Source organism: Sminthopsis crassicaudata, chromosome 3 (assembly GCF_048593235.1).
Source record: "Sminthopsis crassicaudata isolate SCR6 chromosome 3, ASM4859323v1, whole genome shotgun sequence".
In the NCBI taxonomy this organism is placed as follows: Eukaryota; Metazoa; Chordata; class Mammalia; order Dasyuromorphia; family Dasyuridae; genus Sminthopsis; species Sminthopsis crassicaudata.
The window spans coordinates 117341096-117366918 of record NC_133619.1 but is presented as its reverse complement, the minus strand read 5'-3'; the positions used below and the strand labels follow the sequence as shown (position 1 = coordinate 117366918).

At 33.5% G+C, this 25823-nt stretch overlaps 1 protein-coding gene across 11 annotated transcripts in view; it reads left to right on the top strand.

The window, feature by feature from the left end:
• The window catches only part of KLF12 (KLF transcription factor 12), a 536656-nt gene that overhangs the window by 369976 nt on the left and 140857 nt on the right, over nt 1–25823 (top strand). For 10 of the 11 annotated variants that reach the window (XM_074299257.1, XM_074299253.1, XM_074299256.1 and 7 more), the window contains one exon: nt 2730–3279. In XM_074299257.1, coding sequence (XP_074155358.1) covers nt 2730–3279 — 550 coding nt within the window. Of the gene's footprint in view, nt 1–2441; nt 2510–2729; nt 3280–25823 lie in introns of all 11 variants that reach the window. The other variant, XM_074299261.1, reaches the window with a different exon arrangement.

Here is a 25823-nt window from a genome sequence, read left to right as displayed (position 1 = left end):
TACAATCTAGTGGAAACTATCATTTTGTTCTGTGTTAAATTTTTTGGGTCATATCCATTGATAAACATGTTTACAAGGCATAATCAAAGCTCTAAAGTTGAAGTATATTCAGTTAAATAATACAGTTTTAAAAGAATTTAGAAAAATTATTTTGAAATCTGAACAAATTGGTAAATATAAGTAAGCAGAATTTCTGTAGATTTTCTAGATATTTGGAAATGCATAACCTTAAAAATATGCAATTTTTAAAGTTATTTTGAAATTACATTAATTTATTTATTAACTGTCTAGTATGTCATGAACTGCGCTAGGCATTGGGAATACAAAGAAACAACAATAACAACAGTCTTACCCTCGTGGATCTTACATTGTATAGGGGGGAGAAAAAAAAATATATATATAGATAGATAGATATAGATATAGATAGATATAGATAGATAGATAGATAGATAGATAGATAGATAGATAGATAGATACATGTATTCAAAATATTTATGAAACAAATGCAGAGACACAGATAGACAATAGATATTGGGGAGATCAAAAAAGATCTACTAAGTTGCAAAAGAAAGTACTGTTTTTGATTAAAAATCATTGAGCAATGTTATTTATTTGTAAAAGAAAAAAATCTTATGAGATGTATTTTTTGTTTTTCTTAGTTGTTTTTATAAATGCTTTTGAAAAGATTATAAAACAATTGCTTTCTAGATTACAAGAATAAAACTGGAAACATTCAGAATATTTATTCGTTTAGGTAGTTCATTTTTATTTCATTTTGCATATATAAGATTGCAGAAGTAATCATGCTAGCTTGGACAGGAAAAAAAAAGGACAACAAACCACCAACACATTTCCATTTTTAGTTGATACGTTACCATTGTCAACTTCATAATTTTCTTCTTTACTTTTAAATTTGGGAAGCAGAATTCTTTGCTTAATTATACTTGTAACTATTATGTTTTAAGCGTGTTTGAACTGTTGTGGTTTTACAGAAACAAAGAAATATATTCTTTCACTGTAAGTGTATTACTCTTTTGGAGGAATAATACTTCTTATATGAAACAAATAGTGAAATGAACCAATTTCATTTCACTTTGAACATCTTTGCATTGATATGGTAATGAAGACTAAGGTTGTTGTTTGTTAATACAATGGGAGACTTTTAGAAGCCAAGTATATAGTGATTATGACCAAAGTGGATGGTGTTGAAATTTTTAAACTTTTGATCTTGTCTTATCCACTAGAACAAATTATGTGATCTCTCTCTGTGTCAGGGTCCTGAAAATGAGCAATTTATTAATTACTTACTTCGCTTTGAGCAAATTAATCAAACTAAAATTTAGATTCACATCCAATTTCTGTATGCTAGATGGCCTTAAAGTTTAAGAGATATATTAAAGGACTAATATTTAATCAATGAATCTGATCTTTTTTGCCTTTTTTTTTTTCTTTTCTTTTCTTTTTCTTTTTTTTTCCCCCCGAGGCTGGGGTTAAATGACTTTCCCAGGGTCACACAGCTAGGAGTGTTAAGTGTCTGAGATCAGATTTGAACTCAGGTCCTCCTGAATTCAAGGCTGATGCTCTATCCACTGCGCCATCCTAGCTGCCCCTCTTTTTTTTTCCTTTTTACCAAAAAATAAAAATTTAATTCATTTACTCTTGAAAAGCTTTAGCAATTAAAATACATTGGGAAATCAAAATAGATTTTTTTTTCTTGATGGCAAACTAAATGGAAACTTTATCAAACACCCTAAGCATAACTTACCTCAATTCCTTCAAAATTGGAGAAATATTTTATTTTCTATAAATGGGAAAACTAATTTCTACTGCAGAGGGCCTCTCTTATTTCTTCATGTCCAAAACCCCTGATTCCATTTGTATAGTTTCTCTCTTAACCAATGCGGATCACAACTCTTTGGCTTAGTCCTTGATCTTTGGGTGTTTCTCTGGCTAAAACATTCATTACCTGGCCTCCAACCTGGTAAAGAGCCATTGCAGATTAAGTCAATTTGGTGCTCAAGTGAAAAACGTAGGAGTCTTGTTGTGTTTGAATTAGAAACCTTATAGATCCTGCCAGAGTTTATATTCCACTGATTTAACCCAAGAGAACTCATGGTCATGTGTATACCACAGTATGTTTTCGGTATTACATTCTTTTCTAAAAATATTGTAATAGTTTTTTTGTGGTGATCTCCATTTCTGAATGTAATTCCCCACTATGTTGCTTTGTGCATAAGCTACAATCTAGAATTAAATTAGATACTTTTCCCAGTATTCAGTAATTTATATTTCCCTGGCATTCAGTAGTTCTCAAGGGATTTAAAAGAGTTATACTTCTCTAATTGTCTTATTTATTTCCAGGTAGTAACTTATATTCTGGCAGTGTCTTATAGAATGTTAAATAGAAACAACTTAGTGATTTTTTTCTGCTGTATTTTCAGTTTCTATTTTTTGGTCCATATGGTGATATGTGAGTTGAGAGGACCAAGAAAATCTTGTTTAAAATCAGGTAAGTATTTACATATGTAATTTGATTGCAATATTGCACCTTATTATTATTTTTAAGGAGACTGTACATTTTCCTGATCTTTCCTGACAGGCTTTTAAAAATGTTAGATTTCTCATAGAACTATGAAGAAAGGTAAACTTATTCACATATTCTAATCATGGGCCTATAAAAAGTCATGGACAATGAAGAGAAATTAATATTTCATTTTTTCCCTCTACAGTCTCCAAACGTCCACAACTACCCGGATATGGAAGCTGTTCCCCTCTTGTTAAATAACATGAAAACGGAACCCCCAGAGGACTCATTATCCACAGATCACTTCCAAACACAAACTGAGCCAGTGGACTTGTCAATAAACAAAGCCAGGACATCCCCTACAGCAGTTTCATCCTCCCCAGTTTCCATGACAGCCTCTGCCTCCTCTCCTTCCTCTACTTCAACTTCTTCATCTTCGTCTTCTAGTCGCCCAGCCTCATCCCCAACTGTTATCACGTCAGTATCTTCAGCATCATCTGCGCCAACAGTATTAACTCCAGGGCCTCTTGTGGCCTCTGCATCTGGTGTGGGAGGCCAGCAGTTTTTGCACATTATCCATCCAGTACCACCTTCAAGCCCCATGAATTTACAGTCCAACAAACTGAGTCATGTTCATCGCATCCCAGTGGTGGTGCAGTCGGTGCCTGTTGTCTATACAGCTGTGCGGTCTCCTGGAAATATGAACAACACTATAGTAGTGCCGTTGCTGGAGGATGGGAGAAGCCATGTCAAAGGTAAGACAGAGAGAAAGAGAGCAAGTTTTATTTTAGGTCCAAGTATAGTAAAGTCCACCTGAGGCCTGCAGCCCTTTGCTTTGGTGAATATTTTATTCCAAAATAATTCTATCTTAATTTAAGTAATAAAAGCATGAGCCAGTAAATATTCTGTTTGAGACAATGATGAATAATAAAACACATGTACACACAGATGCATTTATCTCTTATTATATATAATGTATATTATTTATTATGTATTCTGTTATTATATATACTTATATAAATGTGTGTGTTCCAAGGTTAGCTGGAAATAATGAATTTATTTTTACTTTAGAATTCAGACATTTTAAGTTTTAGACATTGATTAATATTTGTTGGGATGCTTACCTTTGTAAGCAATGGTTGGCTCATTTATGCAGATGTAAATATTTTCTTGTTGAAATTAGCTGTCATGAAGATTTCCTCTTATTAATCAGTGTTTCTTTTAGTTGTTCAGCCTGAAACTTTTTTCTTTTAAGATGACAGGTAAACTCCATGGGACTGCATGCAGTGTGTGGGTTTTGGTTTGTTATACTAGTTGTGCAACTTTGAGTCACTTGTTAATATGTCATTGAAATAACAAATCCAACAGTTGAATATTTGACTATAAAAATAACATGTCGTTTTGGCTCTCTCTTTCCACCTCCTCTTTTCCTCTAAATGAGGTGTTGCCTTAGTTGGGTGGGAGCATTAGAAAATGCAGTCAGAATCCTCTAAGAGATAAAGAAGACTGTTGACAGAAGACTCAGCTGTCTTCTTTAGCTCTTAAAGGATTCTGAATGATTTTTAATATATATATATATATATACACACTGTGCCGGGCCCCTGTTGATTAATTAAAATGTTGGTAAATAATCAGTATTCAGCAGTTCCTGAAGATGTTCCTTTGGCTTTTTATTCTTAGTCCTGAAGTAATTTACCATTTTTATTTCCTTTTTTTGGTCAGGTTGTTATACAATAATAGCTTCATGATTTTCTTTCTCCTCCTTTTTATACTAGAATCTATGTATGAAATCACATAAGACATCTTTCAGCAGAAGTAGACCCCTAGCCATTTTCATAGGCTCATCTTTGTGAAAATAAAACCCAAACATATGGTGATTTAAGTTATGATAACATACCTTTTACAGATAGCTAGGTAGTGCAGTGAATAGAATTCTGGGCTTAGAGTCAGAAGAACCTAAATTTAAGTCTGTGTCACCCTGGGCAAGCCCCTTACTATTAGCTTCAGTTTCCCCCTGTGTGAAATGAACTGGGGACAGAAATAGCAAATTACTAATCTTGCTGAGAAAAGATAAAACTCAAGAGAAGAGAAGCTCTAAAGAGGGAAAACCCAAAGGAAGCTACCTGCATCAGTGTTTACATGACAGCAAAGCCTTACTTTTGTATTAATTTGGATATGGATGCAGAATAAGCCAAAAAACCCTAGTTTGAGGCCTTGTGTTTTAAGAAAGACAGTGGAAGAGGATACCCACTTAGAAAAGGTGTCATTTAAGGATGCAGAAGTTCACCAGATTTTCATGATGGCTACATAGGAACACTCCTGTATGCAAAGTTTTGTGAAATTAAGATTTAAGAAACATGGGAAGATGCTAAGCCTAATGTCCCTTGGGCATGGGATTGCAACAATTTACTTGTGATTTTTTTCTCTTTTTCTAAACAAAATGTGTCTTTGAGATGTGGCACCTAATATGGGGTGTTAGTAGCAGCTTTATGAGTTGTCAAGTGTGGAGATTTTTGCTGAATGTCTGGGTGTTATCTTCAGTGAAATGAAATCTGGAGGGGAAAAAAACCCCAAGAGTATACATAAATCCAAAATTTTTATGGTTTTGTGTCAATATGGTATATGTGAAAGTTTTGAAAATTTAAAATATTAGAAAGAAATGAGCTATATTTTGAAGTTCTCAAGAAAAAAGCTGAAAAGTCAAGTTGATCAGAATTTGTTAAGTAATTAATAGGAGTCGGGCACACTAAGCACCGAGAATACAAAGAAAAAGTCCTTCTAAAGGAGCTCACAGTCTAATGGTGAGACAACATACAAACAACTATGTGCTAATGAGACATATAAAGACAAATTAAAAATCATCTCAGAGAGAAGGCACTAGAGCTGGTGAGGATCGTTCTTGAGACTTGAAGAAAACCATGGAAGTTATAGGAAGAGCCATTATGAGAGAATTAAAGACATGGGGGACAACCAGAAAAAAAATACTTTAAGTAAGGAAATGGAGTGTGGTGTATGAGGAGCAGCAAAGATGTCACTGGGTTCCAGAGTGTATGGGAGAGAAGTAAGGTGTAAGTTAATTGGAAAAGTAGGAAGGAGCCAGATTCTCAATTGCCTTAAAAGCTAAACAGGAATGTTAGTGTAGGTGACTGTCATTTTAGCACTAGTGAAGCTAAGGTCAGAGAAGCTCATCACCAAAAAGAAAGATAATTTTTTTTTGGGGGGGGGAGTTGTATACATTGGTTTTATTTTTTGTTTGAGGGAGGTTTTTTCCCTGCTTTTTCTTGTTGATATTATTGGAGGAGAAGGATATCCATTCATAAAGTATATCCACACAGAACATTCATGAATTTGTAAAAAAAAAATAAAATAAAATAAAAAAATATATATATATATATATATGAGATCAAGGCTAAGAAATCATTTTCTGCACTTGAATTAATTACAGGGCATAGCACTGTGTACCACTGGGTGTGCCCAAATTATCTGTAGCCATCCCTTTTTGAAACAGTATTGCCCTCATATTTAGACACCAGAAGACAGTGTAAAAAGTTCCAGAAATATGCCATATTTTTCATACCAGCCGTTCCTACTTCGAATGAGATGTAGCCTTGGGCATGGCTGAAATAAGTAAACCCCGTTTTCCTCCTGCAGGCTATTGCTTTTTTCAGCAGCCCACAAGAACAAACCACACATGTATTTTTAGCATCTGTATAATTTATGTTTGTGGAAGGAAAACATGGACATCATACACCCCCAGGAGTGCAGTGAGTACTACAGACTCATCATCAACCTGCCTTTTTGCTCTCATGGAACCCCCAATCTTAGATCACTTCTTTTCCAACAGGTCCTTTGCACGGTGGCCACATGTTAACGTTTTGTAGCTGCTTCAGATTGTCAGCTTGTCCTTGAAGTGCTTCTTCTCCCACCTTATACAGACGTGACCTCATTTAGTTTTGGAATGCTGGTATCATCTGTCCACACCACCAGAATAGTCCAGTGCAGCTGACCTAGTGTAAGGTCAATTAGTGTGCTTGTGGAGTCATTTAGTAAACCTTCCTTGGGTATTTTTAACCTTCAGGTCATTGTATAGTCCACAGATTACATTTTTTCCAAGCATTAAACCAGACAATTTAATACTGACACTGATGAACAATAGAAACGTTAATTTTTAAATTTGTTTGTTTTAAATCAGCTCTAAAATGATTGCTACTAGGTGGCTATTTGAAAGTTTGAAATTAAAAAAAAAAGGAAAAAAAAAAGAAAAGTAAGTTTGAAATTTAAGGGTTTGAGTTTTTATTTGTTTTGTTTTGTTTTTTGGTTTTTTAGGGGCAAGGGGTTGTTCATTTTTTTTTCTAATTCTTCCTGTTAATTCTCAATTCATATATACTTAAGCTCCAGATTTCACTTCTTGAACTTCTCTGTCCAAATCTATCCTTAATCCTTATAATCATTTCCTCTTCTATTCCAGTTTTGGAATCCTAATCAATCATTTCATTGTTCCTGGAAAGATTATATTAGTCTACTTTCCTAGAGTTCTGTTTACTGTCCCAATAACTTTCTAAATCCAACTAGCTTCTTTTCCTGGCCTTTATTCCTTTATATCTGTTATCTCCATCCTGGGGGGCAACTGTAGAAGACTTTGTTTTTTATTTCTTTATCTGTTCTTAGCCTATATGCTGAGAGTTTAATAAATGCTTTTTTCACCCATTCACTGTATTTAAATTTTAAGATTTGACAGAACAAGAATGTTTCATTGAATTGCAATTGATCACTTTTAAACAGGATGGAGAGACTGTATGACATAGTGCATAAAGAGCCAGCTCAGAGCCACAAAACACGTGTTCAGAAGGTTCTGACTCTGACACATGTGTGCTACAACCATATGACTTCTCAATGCTAACTAAGATCATAAATTGCAGAGAAGTTGCAAACCTGTACTGGTAGTTTGCTCATCCTAGAGTTCCATGTATCAGTGAAATCACAGGCTTAGAGTTCATCTCTAAAATTTACTTGAAGCTTATCAAAAAAGATAGGAGAAGAGTGCCTCAAGCCCACTGGGGCAGGTATTTCATATCTGACAATTTCTAGTAAATAAATTTGAATTTGCACATGGTAGGAAGTCAATAAGTGATTTCTCAATGAATTGAGTTGTATTTAGTTTATGAAATGTATTTTTTTCATTTGTTTGAAGCGCCACATCTCTTTTATTTTCCTAACCTTATTCCCAGCATGGAGTTTTTCCACTAAAAAACTTAGTCCCCTATTTTTTTCTTCCGGAAATACACAGAAATCATTAAGGCTGAAGATGTCCCACCAAAAAATTGGCTTCTTCTGTCTTTGTTACTGTTTATCTGAAATGTCTGCAATCTGTCAGTCCCTCTGCTTCCTCTGGCAGAAGCTAGGTTGGCTCTTCGAAGGAAGCAAGCGGGTTGTGTCTGGAATGAGCCATGAGGAAGGAGACAGAGGCTGTGTCTATACAGTGCCAAAGAAACCAGCTGAAAAGTTAAAAACCCAGCCAAGTGCTCGTTGTTTATATATGAAAAAGCTGAAGATTTAGTTCCATGGATTATTTTTTGCCCATAGAGCTGACCAGTTGTTTTGGCATCTTGGGGATAAAAGTACAGAGGAAGAGGGGATGGGAAGAGGAAAAGTCATCTAGTATAAAGTGTGCCCAAATGATGGTAGAAGCATAAATAAAGAACATTTTCAGCAATTAGCCCAAATAGCTAAAGCCTGACTTGAACAAAGTGATTTTGTTTTCATTCTGCTATGGAATCGTTAATTAAAACAGCCTGGCACACTCATTTTTGTAAATCCGGAGGACTCCTTCAGTCTTAATTTGTATTTAAATAAATGTGAAAACCTGGTAACATTTCACTAACATTATTTCTTAACACATCTTCACATATTTTTATTTATACTACACATGCAAAGCTTTTTATAACAACATTTAAAATATTTAATGTTAAACCCTGGATTTTGAAATATGAGGCAAAATCATCTCGTTATTGAATACTTTTTTTTTTCAAAGGAAAAAACTACTTTCCCCTCAGTTCAACTGTTGCCTTGAAAAATATAATGTTTCTAATTTCATTCCAACTATACAAGTGCTGTTATTTCCTTCAGAGAAATTTTTGGTTTTTATGTTAAAATGTGTGTGTTCCTGTTTCTGCTTTAGTATGATATTTAGATTATGTGGTTATTGTATGAGGTCTTTAAGAAATTTTACAAGCATTTGGCAATAGAACTGCTTATTCTTACTGTAGGACTTGGCAAGGGTAAAGAAAGAGAGGGAAACATATATGATTTAAGAATTATTCTCTCATAATCATTCATTGTTACTTTAAAATGTTCTTTGGGAGTGACTCTTGTAAATGAATTTTTCAAAATAGACTCTCCTCTCCCTGTAAAATTATTTTTTTCAATCCTAGACACTTACTTAACTCTCTCCACCAGTCTTCTTAGGATAATGAGTAATTGATTCAATTTGATTTAATTAACTAGTATAAACTGCTTTGGGCTCTTTGTAAAACAGCTATAATATCAAACTAATAGTTGTTAGAGTTTGTTTCCTAATAAATAATACTGTGATCATTAAAAATAATTAGAAAGTCCTATCCTCAGCTGCTAATCTTAGTTATTATAATAGTTGAGCTCTTACATATGGTACAGGAGATTATTCGGGGGTTCAAGTCTGATCATAGATGTCTTTACTTATTATGACCTTGGGCAAGCCGTTAGTCCCCCAGCTTCCTCAGCTGTTAAACAAGAAGTTTGAAACCAAATTATTTATGAGGTTCTCTGTCTTTGACACTCTGTATATGTGTGTGTATACGTATATGTATATATATTTGCATGTATATATATATATATATATATATACACACATGTATAGATACATTTATGCCTCAGGTATCCTACCTCCTCTCTTTTTTGTACACAGGGTCATGTTGTATTAACAACTGCCTCATGAATATGAAGGAGAAGTGATAGTCTTTTCCTGTCATGGGCTAGTCAGATTGTATCTGAAGTGTAGTATTCAGTTCTGAGTGTTGCATTCTAGGGAAGGGGAGAAAAGATGAAATCAGGTTTGTCCCAAAAAGAGCATCTAGGATGAGGAAGGGATTGAAGTCCAAGCTGTTTGGGAAAAAACAAACAAACAAACAAACAAAAGAAAAAAAAAACAAGATTGTTCAGCCTAGAGAATAAAAGAACAAAGTGATATTTTGCAGCATGTCATATCCCTTCTCAGAAATAAGCATCCAGGCACAGTAGTAGAGTGCTCTTGGACTAAGGAGGTGCTTAATCAATGTGTTCTTTTTTATTCTGGACCTGGAATTTCATCTATATAAGGATTTCCTTTGTGGAAACTTCCTCTAAAATGCAAACTGACAACTTGCTGGAAACATTAATAATCTTAGAGAGAGTAACCTTGAGCACTGTGAAATTCTACCCATGCTTGTGGTCACACAGCCAAGCCAATATATATCTGAGATGGGTCTTCCTGATTTTGAGAATTTTTTTATATGCTACTCTGTATTATAATTACATTGTATTTTTAACTCTAACATATCTAGTATCAATGGTTTCAAACTTTTTTGTGTGACAGGAGTGGAGAAAAAGCTGTTTTCTCTTTACAACCTCAACCTTTCTGCAATTTTATGTTTTCATCGACATCTCTTTCATGAGAATAATATGTTGAAAAATGATTATATAAATAGAATTCACTTGTAAGTCAAAAGCAAGCTAGACATCATGAAGAATAGTAATTTGTAAGAAGAGTCTAGCTTATAAAGGTGGGCAGCTAGACAATGCAATGGATTGAGTGCTTTCTCTGGAATCAGGAATACTTATTTTTCTGAGTTCAAATCCAGCCTCCATCACTCATTATCTCTGTGAGCCTCTAAACCCTTTATGCCTCCATAGTCCTTTGTAAAATGAACTGGAAAAGGAAATGTCTTTGGCAAGAAAATGCCATATGGGGTTATAAAAAGTTGGACATCACTGAAAACAACTGAGCGACAATAGCAAAAAGTTGATCAAGGACTTTAAATCCCAAACTTTGCCCTGATTGTGTGCTTCATAACTCCTAGAAAAGTGCTTATACTTGGTAGATACATAATAAATATTTACTAAATTGAATTAAATGGGAAGGAAAATGTTGTACAAGTTAGATGACTAAGATGTTGTTCTTTAACTGTCTCATTTACCTTGCATGGCCAGAAGCACAGGAGAAACTCTATAGAAGCAAAATGAAATTAGGAAAAGAATATAGATTACTCAGTAAGAAGAAACTGGCAGATCTTGGGGGAGAAGATAGAGGTTTCTGCAATAAGAGAGATCTGTCACCAAAGCTAGATGAAATTGGAGTCTGTAATTACTCTATTTATCTGTAACTGCTTAAATTTATATAGTGTATCCCCTTATAAATTCTCACACCCCTAGTAAAGTAGGTTTTATTTGCACTCAACATCCCTGTACTGAGGGTATTGCTGTCAGTGACCTGCAACTGAGGAAGAATGTGGAAGATAAGAAAGGACTGTCTGTCGGAGGCCATAACCTGAGAAAACCCATTCCCAGACTTCTTGAGTGGCAACAACACCATCAAAAAACCTATTTCTTTTTTATAGTTCTTGAGCCATATGTTGTTTCTTCGTGTTCTTGAATATATTCTGCCTCAGTTGTCGCCCCAAGTTTGCTTTATTTCATAGTGTTTAATATTTAAATCTAATGTCTGGTAGTATATTATGGATGCTTGATATGATTTAAGTCTTAATAGTTTCAGGAGTTGAATTCCTGAGGGCGAGGAATATTTTTATGGCTTTCAAACCGTCTTAATGAAAAGATATCGCTGCAAGAAAATTACAGTCAGCTTTTATTTATTCTGTAACTCTTAGGTGAAATATTTTACCTGTGAAACTGTGATAAATAATGGCTCTGATTGGACCCTAGCAATTAATAGAGTGTTGGATTTGTTATATAATCGTTACGTCAATTCCATTTCCCATTTATGATGAGCCAGAATTATACCTGCTCTACCTACTGCCGTTAACTGCGTCAGCATCATGCTCTCATAAAATCTCAATAAAATTTGAAAACTGTGGAGTATGGGTAATCCCACTATAAATTGTAATAAAAATTACCCCTCCAGACTCTATATTCTCTCCATTAAGTTCATGGATACTGTCGCTTTGTACATAAAGTTTTATGAAATAAATCGACCAGTTCTGCTGTCCTTACCAGATAGCAAGCTGTTTTGATTTAAAAGCTGATAAAGGTACAGATCAGTTTTTTGGTATTTGCGGTGCATTTTAAAAGCATAAATTTCAGCTAACAAACCTTAACTAGAAGGGAAATTTTACTTTATTTGCACTGTGCAATGAATATCTCTTTGTGAGAAAGAACAAATGACATATTTACCACAGTGGACCCATTTGTTATATCCATAAAGCAAAGATTTGGTTTCCCACAACAGCTTCCCAATCATAAAGGTGTATTAAGCAAACCTGAGTGCAATACCATATCCAAAATAGTCTTGTTTGAATCATTTCCAGATCTTCTGTGTTTAGAAGGAAATGTGGATTTCTATCTTTAATTTGTCTCTGCTGTACTCCCTGAGTTCATAGATCTGTTGTACAGCTGGTTTATTCACTAATGGTAATACTCAACAGTTAATCCATTAAGCTGGAAAGCTAGGCTGTGTTTATAATCAGAATCACAGAATTCAAAGGGACTTCAATTGCCATCTGTTTCAACTCATACCTGAAGAAGAATCCCTTCTATAATATACCCAAGAAGTAGTCATCTAGAGTCCCACAAGTTCCCCACTTTTGATTAACCCTTTAATTGTTAGGAAATTTTGCTTTAGTTTGTGTTTTCCTCAAATCAAGCTTAAACCTACTTTTTCTATAACTTCCTTGTCCCTGTTTCTCTTTTTTAAGGTCAAAAAGAAAAGGTCCAATTCCTATTTCTCATGATAGCTTTTTTTAAAATTCAGAGATAAGTAAATATGTCTCTTCTGAATCTTATTTTCTCCTAGCTTAACATCCACAGTTTCTTTAACCAACTCACTTACAGCCAATGAATTTAAAGGTTAGGACTAAGCTGGCTAGGTGAATGATTTGGGGAAGAGAGAAGAATAAAATGCTTTATGAATTCCAAGGAGTTAAGATAAAATCCTTGAAAGTTCATTTATTCTTTTGTAAATTCAATAGTTATTACAGAAAGATATTATTGATGCCATAGAGGTGCAATTACAAATAAAGTAAGAATTCTGTCTCACCTAAAGGAATTTATAATATAGTTGTTCTTGAGAGCATAATTTAATTACGTATTCTCCACTCCATTCTTTCATACCTGTGGTAACATTTTTCAAAACCAAAAATCAAGTATGACAAAAGATGCTAATAAAATTTCACAGGGGGAAGAAATCTAGTATCTAGTAAAACCTGATTTAAGCAAGAATCTTCCTTTACGTCATACCAAGTACATAGTCAGTCTTTTTTTGAAGATCTCCAAAGAAGGTGAATCACTGCATCCAAAAGTAGCCCATTCAACTTTAGGATGTCTCTTGTTGTTGGGAAATCTTTTTCATCAATGCCTTTTAGCAGCTTCTACTTATTGTTTCTTTCACATTGCAACTCCCATGATCTGAAAAATCCATATAAATTTTTTTGGCCCTTTCTTTGTACTAGATGAATTGTCTGAATTATATAGTATTTAAAAATAAAATATGTTGATAGATAGATTTCATGCATTTTTGAGCTTCTAAACTTTTTCTGTCATCTATTAGCCTTCATTTATTGGCTTTCATGTGTCATCTGTAGCTTACACAAAAATGCCAAGAGATTCCCATTTAATTTTTTATGTCTACCCATGATCTACAGAAATCATGATGAGAAAAGTCATGATATGGAAGGTTTAAGTATAGCTCTACCTTCTGGGGCCAAACAGAACAAGTCTAATACCTTATCCATATAATAACTTAATGGTTAAAGACAAGTTTTGCCCTTTTCTTCTCCCACCAACCCTCAGCAATGCATCTTTTAAAACTTTGAGATCCAAATTCCATCAACCAGTCTTTATCTGACAGTAGAATATATTCTCCACCATAACCATCCTTGCTTAAAATATGATGTCTAGAGCTTTAAACTTCAGATGTGGCCTTAGTGGGGGTAGAGGGGAAGAATCCATAACATTTGATGATCAACTATGATGGACTTAGCTTTTCTTAGCAAGGTGGTGATCCCAGACAGTTCTAGTAGACTTAGAATAGAAAATGCCATCTGTATCCAGAGAGAGAATTAAGGAGACTGTAGGTATACTGAGGTGTAGTATTTTCACTTTTTTGTTTGTTTGTTTTTGCTTTTTCTTTCTTGTGATTTTTTTTCCCCTTTTGATCTGATTTTCTTGCACTACATGGCAAATATGAAAATATGTTTAGGAGGATTGTACATGTTTGATCTTTATCGGATTGCTTGCTGTCTTGGAGAGGGAGTGAAGAAGAAAAAATTTGGAACACAAACTCTTACAGAAATTAATGTAGAAAGCTATCTTTACATGTATTTGGAAAAAGGAAAAAAAAGATGAAAAAAACCCACAACATTTTTGGCTTAGACACTATATCTTTCCTTAATGCACCCCAAAATTGAATTATCTTTCTTTGTTCCAATATTATTTTTATAGACCCAGTCTGCTAAATCTATAAAACTTGTCTAGCCACCCATCTCCTATCTTATGCTTATGAAGTTATTTTTTATCCAAATGTAATACTTTGTACTTACCTCTATTAAATTTCATTTTATTAGCTTCAAACCAATATTCTAGTGTCTCAAATTCTCTCTGAATCCTGACTTTTTCATTAAAAGTGTTAGCTGTTCCTCTTAACCTAGTGTCATCTACAGATCTAATAAGTATTTTTTCACAGCTGTTTTTAGGTCATTCATGAAAATATTAAATAAGTAAAGGGACAAACACAGATCCTTTGAGTTGAACTGAAGTTCTTCCAAATAGATATAGAACCATTAATTGCTAATCTTTGGGCCAAAAAATCAACTCATTCCTTATCTCTAACCGTACTATAATCTATCTTGCACCCCCCTTTTAATACAGCAATAGCATCAGATGCTTTTGTCAGGTGTTTGCTAAAAATCTAGGTAAACTATATTTACAGAATTCTCCTTGTCCAGTATGCTTATCTAAAAGGGAAGTGATAATACATTTGGCCTGACCAGTTCTTGATGAAACTTTGCTGGCTTTGAGAACATTACTTCCCTCTCAAGGTGTTCATTACTCATCTCCATTTTTTTATGTTCTAAAAAATTTCCAGACATTGAATCAAGCCCAGCATTCTATAATTTGTATACTTTATCTTCTTAACGTTTTTATGAAAATCAGAACATTACTCCTTCAGTTCTGTGATTCTTCTCTTCTCCATGGTTTTCCAAAAGTGATTCAGCAGTTGCAATTGCCAGCTTGTTCAGTACCTGAGAATGTAGTTCATCTTGCCTAATGGTTTAAACTCATTAAGGGCAATGAGGTACTCTTTTGCTATCTCCTTATTTATTTAGAATATTAACCTTTTATTGACTCATTTTGTCCTTTTTTTATAAGTCCACAGATCATTTTCCTTGGCAGAAAAAACAGAAGTAAAATAAAAATTGAACATCCCTGTCTTTTTTCTGTTATCACATAATACTGTTTCTTTTACCTTAAGCACTAGTTTAATCCCTCTTTTAATTCTGTTTTTTGCAGGTTGGAGTCTTATGGTTTATATAGTTTTTTGTTTTCCTTAAGCATATTCTGAAATTTAGTATTAGGTACACTGTATTTCTAGAATTGTCCCACATTTCTGTAAATATTATTGTATCTGCTCTTGTTGTAATATTCAAGTTGGTTATCGAATTCCTTTTGCATCTGCACTGGTCTATTTAAACAACTCCTTTTCTTCCTCAGTAAGCTTGGTTGTTTTTGCACTCTCAGAATATCACTCTGGAGAGTTTCCCCCATTCTATCTGAGCTGTTTCCCTGTGGATGTCTTTGGAGATATACCTATCTTTTCTTTGAATTCAGTCAATCAGTAAATATTTTTATTAAGCACCTACTATGTCCAAGGCACTGTAATAAGCACTAAGATAAAAAGGGGCAAAAAATGAGTAATTGCCTTATAGTGGTTTACAATCTAATGGGTATCCCCAAAATTTAAGATGCACATCAGATTATGCCCAAAATTTATCTTCTATCATAAATTCTATTATTGAGTGGTCAATTTCCCTCAAGCTTCCCATTTTTTAATGCCCTAGTAACTTTATTCCTCATTCATGAGAATCATGTCCATACTAAAATAGTCTGTGGTTGGGTTCTCAGTTTTTTGAAGAATGCAATAACTGCCAAGAAATTATTAGGCATACTGGATAGGGAAGAAGGCAATGATTGAAGGATGGAGAAAAACAGAGACAGAGAGAAAGATCCAGATCCAGATCAAGCAGATTTCCAGATAATTGAAGTCTTTCATCACTCTTATATACAATGCCCCAGGTATAAGAAACAAAGTGTTTTGCCAAGAACTCCACTGATGAATTCAGAAAAAAATTATTTTACATTCTTGCAAGAATGGGTGCCTAAGTTAGCAGACACACCTTTGAAAATCTAAAGACAATCTTTTATTTCCTATCTGGAAATGCAAGTTTCTCCCCTAATTCCCTATTAATTGAATGTTACAGAAATTACTAGACATGAAGATCCATCCCTCATCCCAGGAGCTTACATTCTACAAGGGGGAAGATAACTGTAGGGGGATTAGGGGTAAAGAATAAAAGATTCTTTTCAAATCTCGGGCCACCCCCCCCAATTACCTAAACTAGTTCCTGCCCCCAAAGTCCTTACACTCTTTCATTTTTCTGGGGGAGATAAACTCTACCCTTGATTATTCTTTGATATCCTTGTGGGATTCAATTTTCTAATTTTCTTCATTTCTCAAGTTTAATTTTCATAACTGTGGAAACCCAATAAATTTCCATGCATTTGATTTCATTTCCCTAGTCCATTCTTCATCTATTTCATCTTCCTATCCAGCCAACCAATAATAAATGTGAATGGCAATATCACTTTTGTTTCTGTTGCTTTGTTCTTCACTCGGTTGTTCTGCATCGTGGTTCTGGTTCTTGGATTTCCTTACAGAATAAATCTTCTTAATATACAATACTTCTCATTTCTTTATCTATCATGTTACTTTGAAAAATGTAGATATCCTTCCAGAGCCATATTCCTGTCAAGGATTTCATCTCACCAAGTCTCAGTGATACCTGTGAAGCTGTTTTTGTTTTTATTTTCTCATGTGAAAATCTAGTTTTATGTTTCTTGTCATCCATAACTTGGTAAATTTACATACAGACTTTGAAACCATGACTTTTATTAAGTTTTTTTTTTCCTCTTAAGAAATTCTATGTGTGTGTTCTGCTATACTTCCTCCTACATTATAGTGATTCTGTGTGGTATCTAGATTAATATATACACACAAACATAAATAATTTTCCTTCTTTCTTGTACTTTTCAGTTTAAAACCCCTTAGATTAGATTTGCAAAATTCCAAGCTAATATATTTTGTTTTTGTTCACTCATATCCAGCCCCTTTTGACCCCATGAACCACATCATGCCATACGTTTTTCTTGGCAAAGATATGAGAATAGATTTCTTTCTTTTTGTAATGAATTAAGGTGAACAGGGTTTAGTTAATGTCTAAAGCCAGATTTGACCTCGGGCCAGATTTGACTCCAGGCCTAGCTATCTTAACTACTGAGCCAAGTAGTTGCCTCCAGAGAATACATTCTTACAGGCCCACCTTTTTGCAAGATTTCATTAAAACTTTATTTTATTTTTGGAGACTGAGAATTTCTAGGAAATGTCAGGATATGGTTGCTGTAGTTATACACTTTGTCAATCACATCTAATAGAGAAAACTGCCTAGTCAGGAACGCCATTCTTAGCTATGAAATGCAAGAAGATGTCTTCTGAGGTCAAAAGAGTAACTTCCATCTTGATTCACAAATCAGCTTCCAGTAAGTCCCAGGTAATACTACTTAGAGGTTCATGTGCATCATGGTTCTGAAGCTGAATTAGTCTTCCATGATAGCCTTCCTAGATCTATTAGTATATTCAGTCTCACTTTAGTGGTATTTAGTTTTATGAAAAACATGGGACATTAGTTTCAAAAATAGTGCTTATTATTATTTTCATTTAGGATTTTTCAGATTAATTCAATAAATATTGACAATTATACGACTACATTACTATTTTCTATCACTAGGATTTTTTTAATGTTTTGGTTATATATGACAGATGTTCTAAGTTCATGGTGATGGTTTTGCTTACAATCACAATAGCATACATGAATTCCAAAAAAAAAAATTATCCTTGATGGTAATTTGCTGCTTTATACTCAGTGAAGTCCTTTGGGAAAAAAATACACTAGCTAACTCAGAATTAACAGAGAAAATTTATGCAGTAATTTCTTTTTTAAATTCCAAGGCATGATCCAATTTTTTTTTGATATAGATACTTATCTTTATGATACCAAGATAAACTGAGTTTATTTTCATTTGCAGTATTCTCTTTTTGTTCTTGGCCATCTTCCTTAAATCACATCTTTTTCATTATTTAATATTCTTATGACTAATAGCCAATAATACTAATAGCTAACATTTATATAACACTTGCTATGTGCCAGTCATTATACTAAGCACATTATAATTTTATCCTCATTTGATCTTCTCTGGGAGTTAACTGTTATTTTATCCCCATTTTACAGATAAAGAAACTGAAATAAAAGGAGTTGAAGTCATATGTCCTGGGTCATTTAATTAGTAAGAGTCAGAGGACAAATATAAACACAGACTCCAGTCTTTTTCCACTATACCACCTACCGGCCCATTTATTGTTATAATTTAATATGATATGATTATTTAAGTTTGTACATATATCAAGAAGTTTTATTTGTTTAATTAAGTGTATTAAACAGTGAATGACTGGTTCATTTGTTCCTCATTTATTTGTTATTATTCCAAGAAAAGTCCTAGAGGGTAAGGAGAGTTCCATATTTGTTTTTCTACCTGCAGCACCAAGCGCAGATCTTATTGACATGTTGAGCTTATGACTACAAATAAAACTATGAGTAAAGTGTTAGGGCTAAACAAGATGTGCATATACACATGCACACACATAATACATATCTCTCTATGTGTGTGTGTAGATGTGTCCATTCAAATGTCTGTGAAAATCAGCAACGGACGTTCTTTCTCCTTACGTATGGAGGATAAATCAAACCCCCTAAATAATTTCAGCTTACTCACATTTCCTCAGTGCTCTAGCGTTTGTTGCAATTAACACAAAATCTTCTTCAAAGGGGAGTTTTTAGAGGACCTCACTTTGGGATTTTATCTAAACTTGTCCAGGACCTTGTACTGAATCTTTTCTGTCATTATGGCAAATACATTGCCCTTTGTTACTCCTTAACTAATGTTTGTTATTAGAAGGTCATTGAATAGAGTTATTAATGTCAGATCTTCCAAAGAATCTTGAATGATTTTGACATGTGAATAGGAATCACCCTGTTGTAGAGAGCTTTATGGTAGTGTTTTGTTTTACTGAAACAAATGCTTTTTAGTAATCCACCAACAATAAGCACAATGTAATCTTATCTTTTAGTTAATTATGAAGTGATAACAGTTTGGCATGTTGTTGAATATTAAGTACAGAAGTCTGCATCTACCTCTTCAGTATCTTCATTGTGGATGTTCTTAATTCATATGTAGATGACTTTAGTTGACACTTAGATTATCCACTGGAAGATCATGCTTGGTAGAATATAAAATAAGTTTTTAATTCTGCATTATTGTGACACAGTGATATATTTAATCTTCAGAGTAGCAGCCCATTCCTCTAAGCATTGCTTTTTTTTTTTTTAATGCTCTTTTGCTCCCCATATAAAAGAGCCTCATCATGATAAATGAAGAAATACGTTATTCAGGTATTAAATCATTAAGTCCTCATTTCATTGCCACCTTAGAAATATTAAAATCATGTAATCTAAACACCCACATATATGTATGTACCACCTATATGGGTGCTATATAATATATTGTCTTACATAAACTACATACAGATGAGCACTTGAGTATATAATACCTATATATTATGTCTTATATAATTTGAATTTGTTTTATGTATATATATATATATATGTATATATATATATACATATATATACATATATATATATATATATATATATGTATATATATATATATATATATATATATATATACATATATATATACATATATATATGTTTATATAATACATAAAACCATTAAAAAAGTGTCCATGTATATATTTTCTGGGATATAACATGTATATAGAACATAATTTATAGGCACATGTATCTATGTTTATTCTTTATATATTTTGTATAAACATGTAATATAGTATTTAGATATGGATATCACACATGTAACACACACACGCACACACACACACACACACACACATATACACAAACATACACCCCAGACACTACAAATGGACAATGAATTGGATCTACAATTGAGCCGGAATAAAAGAGGAGATTCTGTATTGCCTTTGAGAAATTGTAAAATTATTTTACAATTTCACTGAAACATAGCTTTCTCTTTTAAACTTAATATACTTCCATTGTTATTTTTTTCACTGAGTTGAGGAACAGTATAGTCTTTCATGAGTTTCCTCTAATAATCAGAAAAAAAAAACAATAATGAGGAAAACATATAGCATACAATTGAAATAACTGAACCCTGAACTATTTAAATAAGTAACTGACAATCAGAAATGGGAAATGGGGAACTTAAATAACATAAACATAATCACATAAGTCACATAAACACATCATCATTTAATTCAAAAGTTTTTTTTTTTTGTTGTTGTTGTTGTTTTTCTCTTCTCAGATTATTTTTACCTTGCAAATACAATCCTTCCTTTGCAACAACAACAACAAAATGCAGATGTGCACATAGATATTGTACCTAGGATATACTATAAGATATATTTAATATGTATGGGAATGCCTGCCATCTAGGGGAGGGGGTGGAGGGAAGGAGGGGAAAAACTCGGAACAGAAGGGAGTGCAAGGAATAATGTTGTGTTAAAAAAAAAAAAAAATTACCTATGCATATGTACTGTCAAAGAAAATGTTATAATTATAAAAATAAAAAAAAAAAGTTTAACCAATGTAAAATAACTGCTACACAGAGACCTGTAGATCCATCAAGCAAGTTAGTCAGCAAATATTAGATTCAATTTTCAAAAGGAGAGATAAACCTGCCAAAGTGAACAGCAAGTTAAACTATAAATTTGGTTTTAAAAATTAGTTCTGGAAAGATGCTAGTTGCTTATAAGCAGTATCATCTGATGAAATACTGGAAACTAAAAGCAGTTTAAAGAAAGTTTGGCAAAGGTAGCCAACCAAGCCACATCGTTCCATTGGCATAAAAAGGATTACAAACAGAAGGAAAATGGAAGAGACTTTCAACAATCATTATGGCAATTTTTCTCCAGCAAGGACATCATACTTAGAACCACAATCCTGTTTTTGCTAATAAAAAAAGAAAGAGATGTTAGAAGAATTATGACAAAGTTGCTATGACTTGATGATATATACATATATATATATAAATTTGAATAGAAAAAAGTTTAAAATAAGTGAAAAAAAAGAAAAATAAGTTAGAAATAAAGATGATTTGAGATAAATAATACTCTAATTATTTATAACTGTTTTTTGTTCTCTAGTTTAGTGGCATGACAGACAAATTTGAGAAATTTCCCCAACTCCTTTGAACAGGATTTCAAGAGTATATTACTGAATTCTAGATTGCTCTCTATGTCTCACATTATTGGTTAAGCTGGAGAGTAGTAGATATAAACTAAAATAAAGCTAAAGGATAGGAGTTACAAGGTATAGAATCATAGAACCATAGAAAGAGAGCTAGAAGAGACTTAAAAATCACTTAGTTCACTAACTTTATTTGAAAAATAAGGAAACTGATATCCAGAAACATTAAATGACACAGAAGATAGGAGTAAGTCCAGAATTACAATTTCTTATATGTAATTCAAAGTTGACATTCCATCATTATCATCAGAAGAAACATTTATAGAATGTTTATTATGTGCCAGGCAACAACCCCAGAGGTGGGCGCCATCATTATGCTTATTTTATAGATGAGGAAATTGAGGCAAACAGAAGTTAAGCAATTTGCCCAGAGTTACACAGGTAGTAAGTGTCTGGAGTTGGGTTTGAACTCAGATATTTCTGACTTCAGGCCTGGTATTCTCCTCATTTTGTCACCTCACTGCCTAATATAACATAGTGTTATTTTGTACAGCATATGATGAAATATAACAATATTACATAACAGCAATCTGTAATTAACTGAATATAAGTGCCATTGGCTAAAAGTATTCCATTAAAGAATTTAAATTAATTCAGTTAAAATAATTCAGTTAAAATTTTGTATATTGCACAAGAGGAAGCAACATAACTTTGTTTTCATGTTTAACCCCCAAATTAGACTCATGGCCTTTCCAATTCTACAGGCACCAGATATTTGCCTGGGAAACACTCCAGACCTTTTCCTGAATAGGGACTCTAATTTTCCTCAGGAATGACCCAACAAATACAAACACAGGTAGTGTGTACATTCTTTAGTTCCAAGTCAGTCAAGAATGAGTGATCACAAAGAACTATTATCTATTCTCTCTTCTTCCTTAGCTTAAAGTTAGAGGGATCCTCCCTTAGACATTAAATATTTACACTACCTAGATATGCATGGGTTCAGTTCAACTACTGACCAAGTGATTTTTCTGTTCTCTTTCCTAAAAGTCATTTCTAGACAGCTCTGATGCATGAGCTCAGGCACATGAACAAGTCTGAGTCATTGGGCTAAGGGGAGATTCTGACTACAAACTAAGGTTCACTCCAAGACAGAAAGAAATCTCTTCCCACTAGACCATAAATTGCTAGAGAACTTAGACGTCACTCAGTGCTGTAAGAACAAGCTATGAGGTATCTAATAGTATTTTCAATAAAGCATAAGGATAATTATAGGAGAAATATTAGCATATGTTGATTATAAATCAGTGACTTGCCCTGTTTGGCCTAGGAGGGCAGAATTAGAAGTATATTTAGTTGCTGAAAAGTAAAACAATTAAAAACAATTTCCCCCCAAAAAATTTTGAGGGTAGAATGAAGGGAAAAAACACAAAACAATTTCTAGCAGTTTGAGATATCCCCAATTTCAGTGACCTACCTCCTAAGTCAGAAAGATCTATGTTAAAGTATCATCTTCTACATTTACTTGCCGTATGATTATGAACTTGTCACTTAACCTTTTCTTAATCTGTGAAAGTGAAGATAGTAAAAGCTGCAGTTCTTACATCACATGGCAATTATGAGATTCAAACATAATTATGTATATAAAGTGGATTGCAAACTTTAACATGCTACATAAATGTCAGTTATGATTATAATCACTCATCAAGTATGTTATAGAAGGGAATTCTTGCTCAAATGTGGCTTAAACCAGATGGGCTCTGAGGTCCCTGCCAACCCCCGGGATTCTATGAAAGGTACAGAATTATCACTCTCATAAATCATATAGTATATGCTGAATTTGACATAAAACAATTATGCAGTGAAATGAAGGAATGCAATAATGAAGGGGATGAGAGACTTCAGATGAGTGCATTTCATTTTGGAAATAACAATGATGTTGTTGATAGATTTAATCCTTATGATGAGCAAATTTTTAAATTCAATGAAGTCATTGAAGTTTGAGATGGAAAGTTTGATTAAACAAATCCTTTCTTGGTATTAAGGCAGAAAACAGACTTTCCACCCAATTATCAAGGGGCACATGAATGGATATTTATGTGTTTCCATGTGGTGTGAGGATTTTTGACTTGCAAGATTCTTTCTAGGTCCAAATCTACGGTCTTGTAATTATATTCTCTAGCTTTTTTATTTTTATTTTTCAAAATGACTGTTGCTTTCCTTCTTCAGTCCCTGCCATAGGAAGGATGCCAGAACCCTTCACAATGCATCCATGGAAGAAAAATTTGAATCTGAGCATAGAGCCAAAAGGGGCCCAAGTAATGTGACTTTCTATGCATTTGTATGTATTTGTTCTCTTCAATTCCAACCTAAACACCCTGCATCTCATATAGAATAGAAGTTTTGTAGTTCAAATTCAGCATTCTAGGGTGAAATTTCCCCTACCAGGTAAAAGTCTGAGCACTTGAAACCTTCTGGGATTGAAGCACTAAACTATATAGTAGCTAATTTTGGAATAAGAGAAGATATTCACAATTGAGAAAACAATATTATCCCTTTCAGCCAGATATATATTCCTGCTCACTGGGTCTACTCAAACCCATCTGGGAAAATGTTGATTCTCCCTACTATCAAAACAGGTAATACAGAAATAGCCTACCTCCCATTGTGTTAACCAATTAAAGGGCATATAAGACCCCTGCAAGAACAGTTTCTTTTTGAAGGGCATGTACTATGTAAGCCTACAACATGAAGGATGGCCAAATGACCATTATTTTATTAATAAGGTGCTAACCTTATTTTTAAAAAAGAATTAAATTATTCATAAATTATCTTTCAAACCTTTTTATTCTAGTGAACACCTACAATTTGTTTTTTATTTTAAAATGTAGATCTAGATTTTGTGATTTTAATATTGCTAGAAGAAAAATGAAAACAATTTGTTATTTACCAGGTAGCTTTAATGTTATCTCATTTGTTCACTGTTATATTTCCTGTGTTGAGGGCCTTTAAAGGGTGGGAGAATGGTAGGAGGAGCAACACTGGGGAGAATGGACTGCCTGTGGCTTTAAATGAAGCTTGGATGGCCACTTGTCTGGTATATTAACTTCATATATGAGTTTGTCTGAATGAGACTGCCACTCCAAGATTCTGCTATTTTGAGATGAAATATGTTAACTGTGTCACAATATTTCAGAATAGAAACATCTTATTTTACATTTTAATTTTCAAACTAACAAAAGCCAGACCCTAGCAGATCATTTCCATTTCATCCAACCACATACAGCTTATCTATTTAAAGAAGGAAAGTTACTGAATTATAACTACTGCATTTAACTTTGTCATAATTTTTTCTTATTTTTGAATATTATGTTTTCCCAAACCTGGTTTCAATTTTAATCTGAAATGTCTTCTAGGAGCTCAAAATTTATCTAATGACTTTTTTTTTTTGAAAATTCAGTCTCATTTCTGGGGAGGAAATACTGTTGGGAAGATGTGGCAGGAAGGGTACAATGCAACTAATAAGTGTCTACTAGATGAAAAAAAAAATTGCCCTCCCTTCTATAGTCTCCCTGTTCTGCTCAAAAATGAAAATGAATGTAGCGATCATATTCAAAGTAGTTTATCATTAAAGGCTAGAAATCATCTTTGCTTTAAAGTGGTTATAGGTCTAAGTGTGTGTGTGTGTGTGTGTGTGTGTGTGTGTGTGTGTTGCAGTGGGAAAGTGATTTGGAGTTGAAAAGATTGCAGGAAGAAAATTGCATTTCTGCTTAGAACTATGCTGGTTAGGTTTATTCTAACTTAAATATTCAGAATTCATAGAAAATTGTGCAAAACAAAGTAGAAAAAATGAGTGGGAAATTATGGTGGTGAGGGGTACTGAATTTCAGAGGCTCCCACTAGTGAATAACATAAAGAATTTGGTTAGTTTTGTCAGGGGCAGAGAGGCTAGATGGAAATCTCAGCATCATGTAAATGCACAGTTATTTATTATTAGAAAGTTTTCTGATCTTGTTTTAAACACAAAGACCTTTTGTGTTTTCAGACACTTTTTTAGTGAATACCAGACAATTGTAAATTTGTAGAGACTTTCTTTTTCACAAATGAGGAAAGTGGCTGTATTTATAATTCTTTATGGAAATGAAACGCTAATAGCTATTATTATAATCTCAACAAACATATTAATTTTTAAACTATATTTTTAAAGACTTAATTACTTCATTGCCTTTCCAAGCAGAAAGTGGTATGAAAGAATTGATTAAGTGTTACAACATTGAAAATATTACTCCTTGAGGAGAAAACCTTTTGCATGTCATTTAACTAAAGAGTGTAAGAACACTCCTTAAAAATCTGTGAATCAACATAGAAAGGAAAGGCAAGATATTGTAATTTATTCTCATTTGCTATCCAAACTACCATCGCCTACGATTTCATGGAGC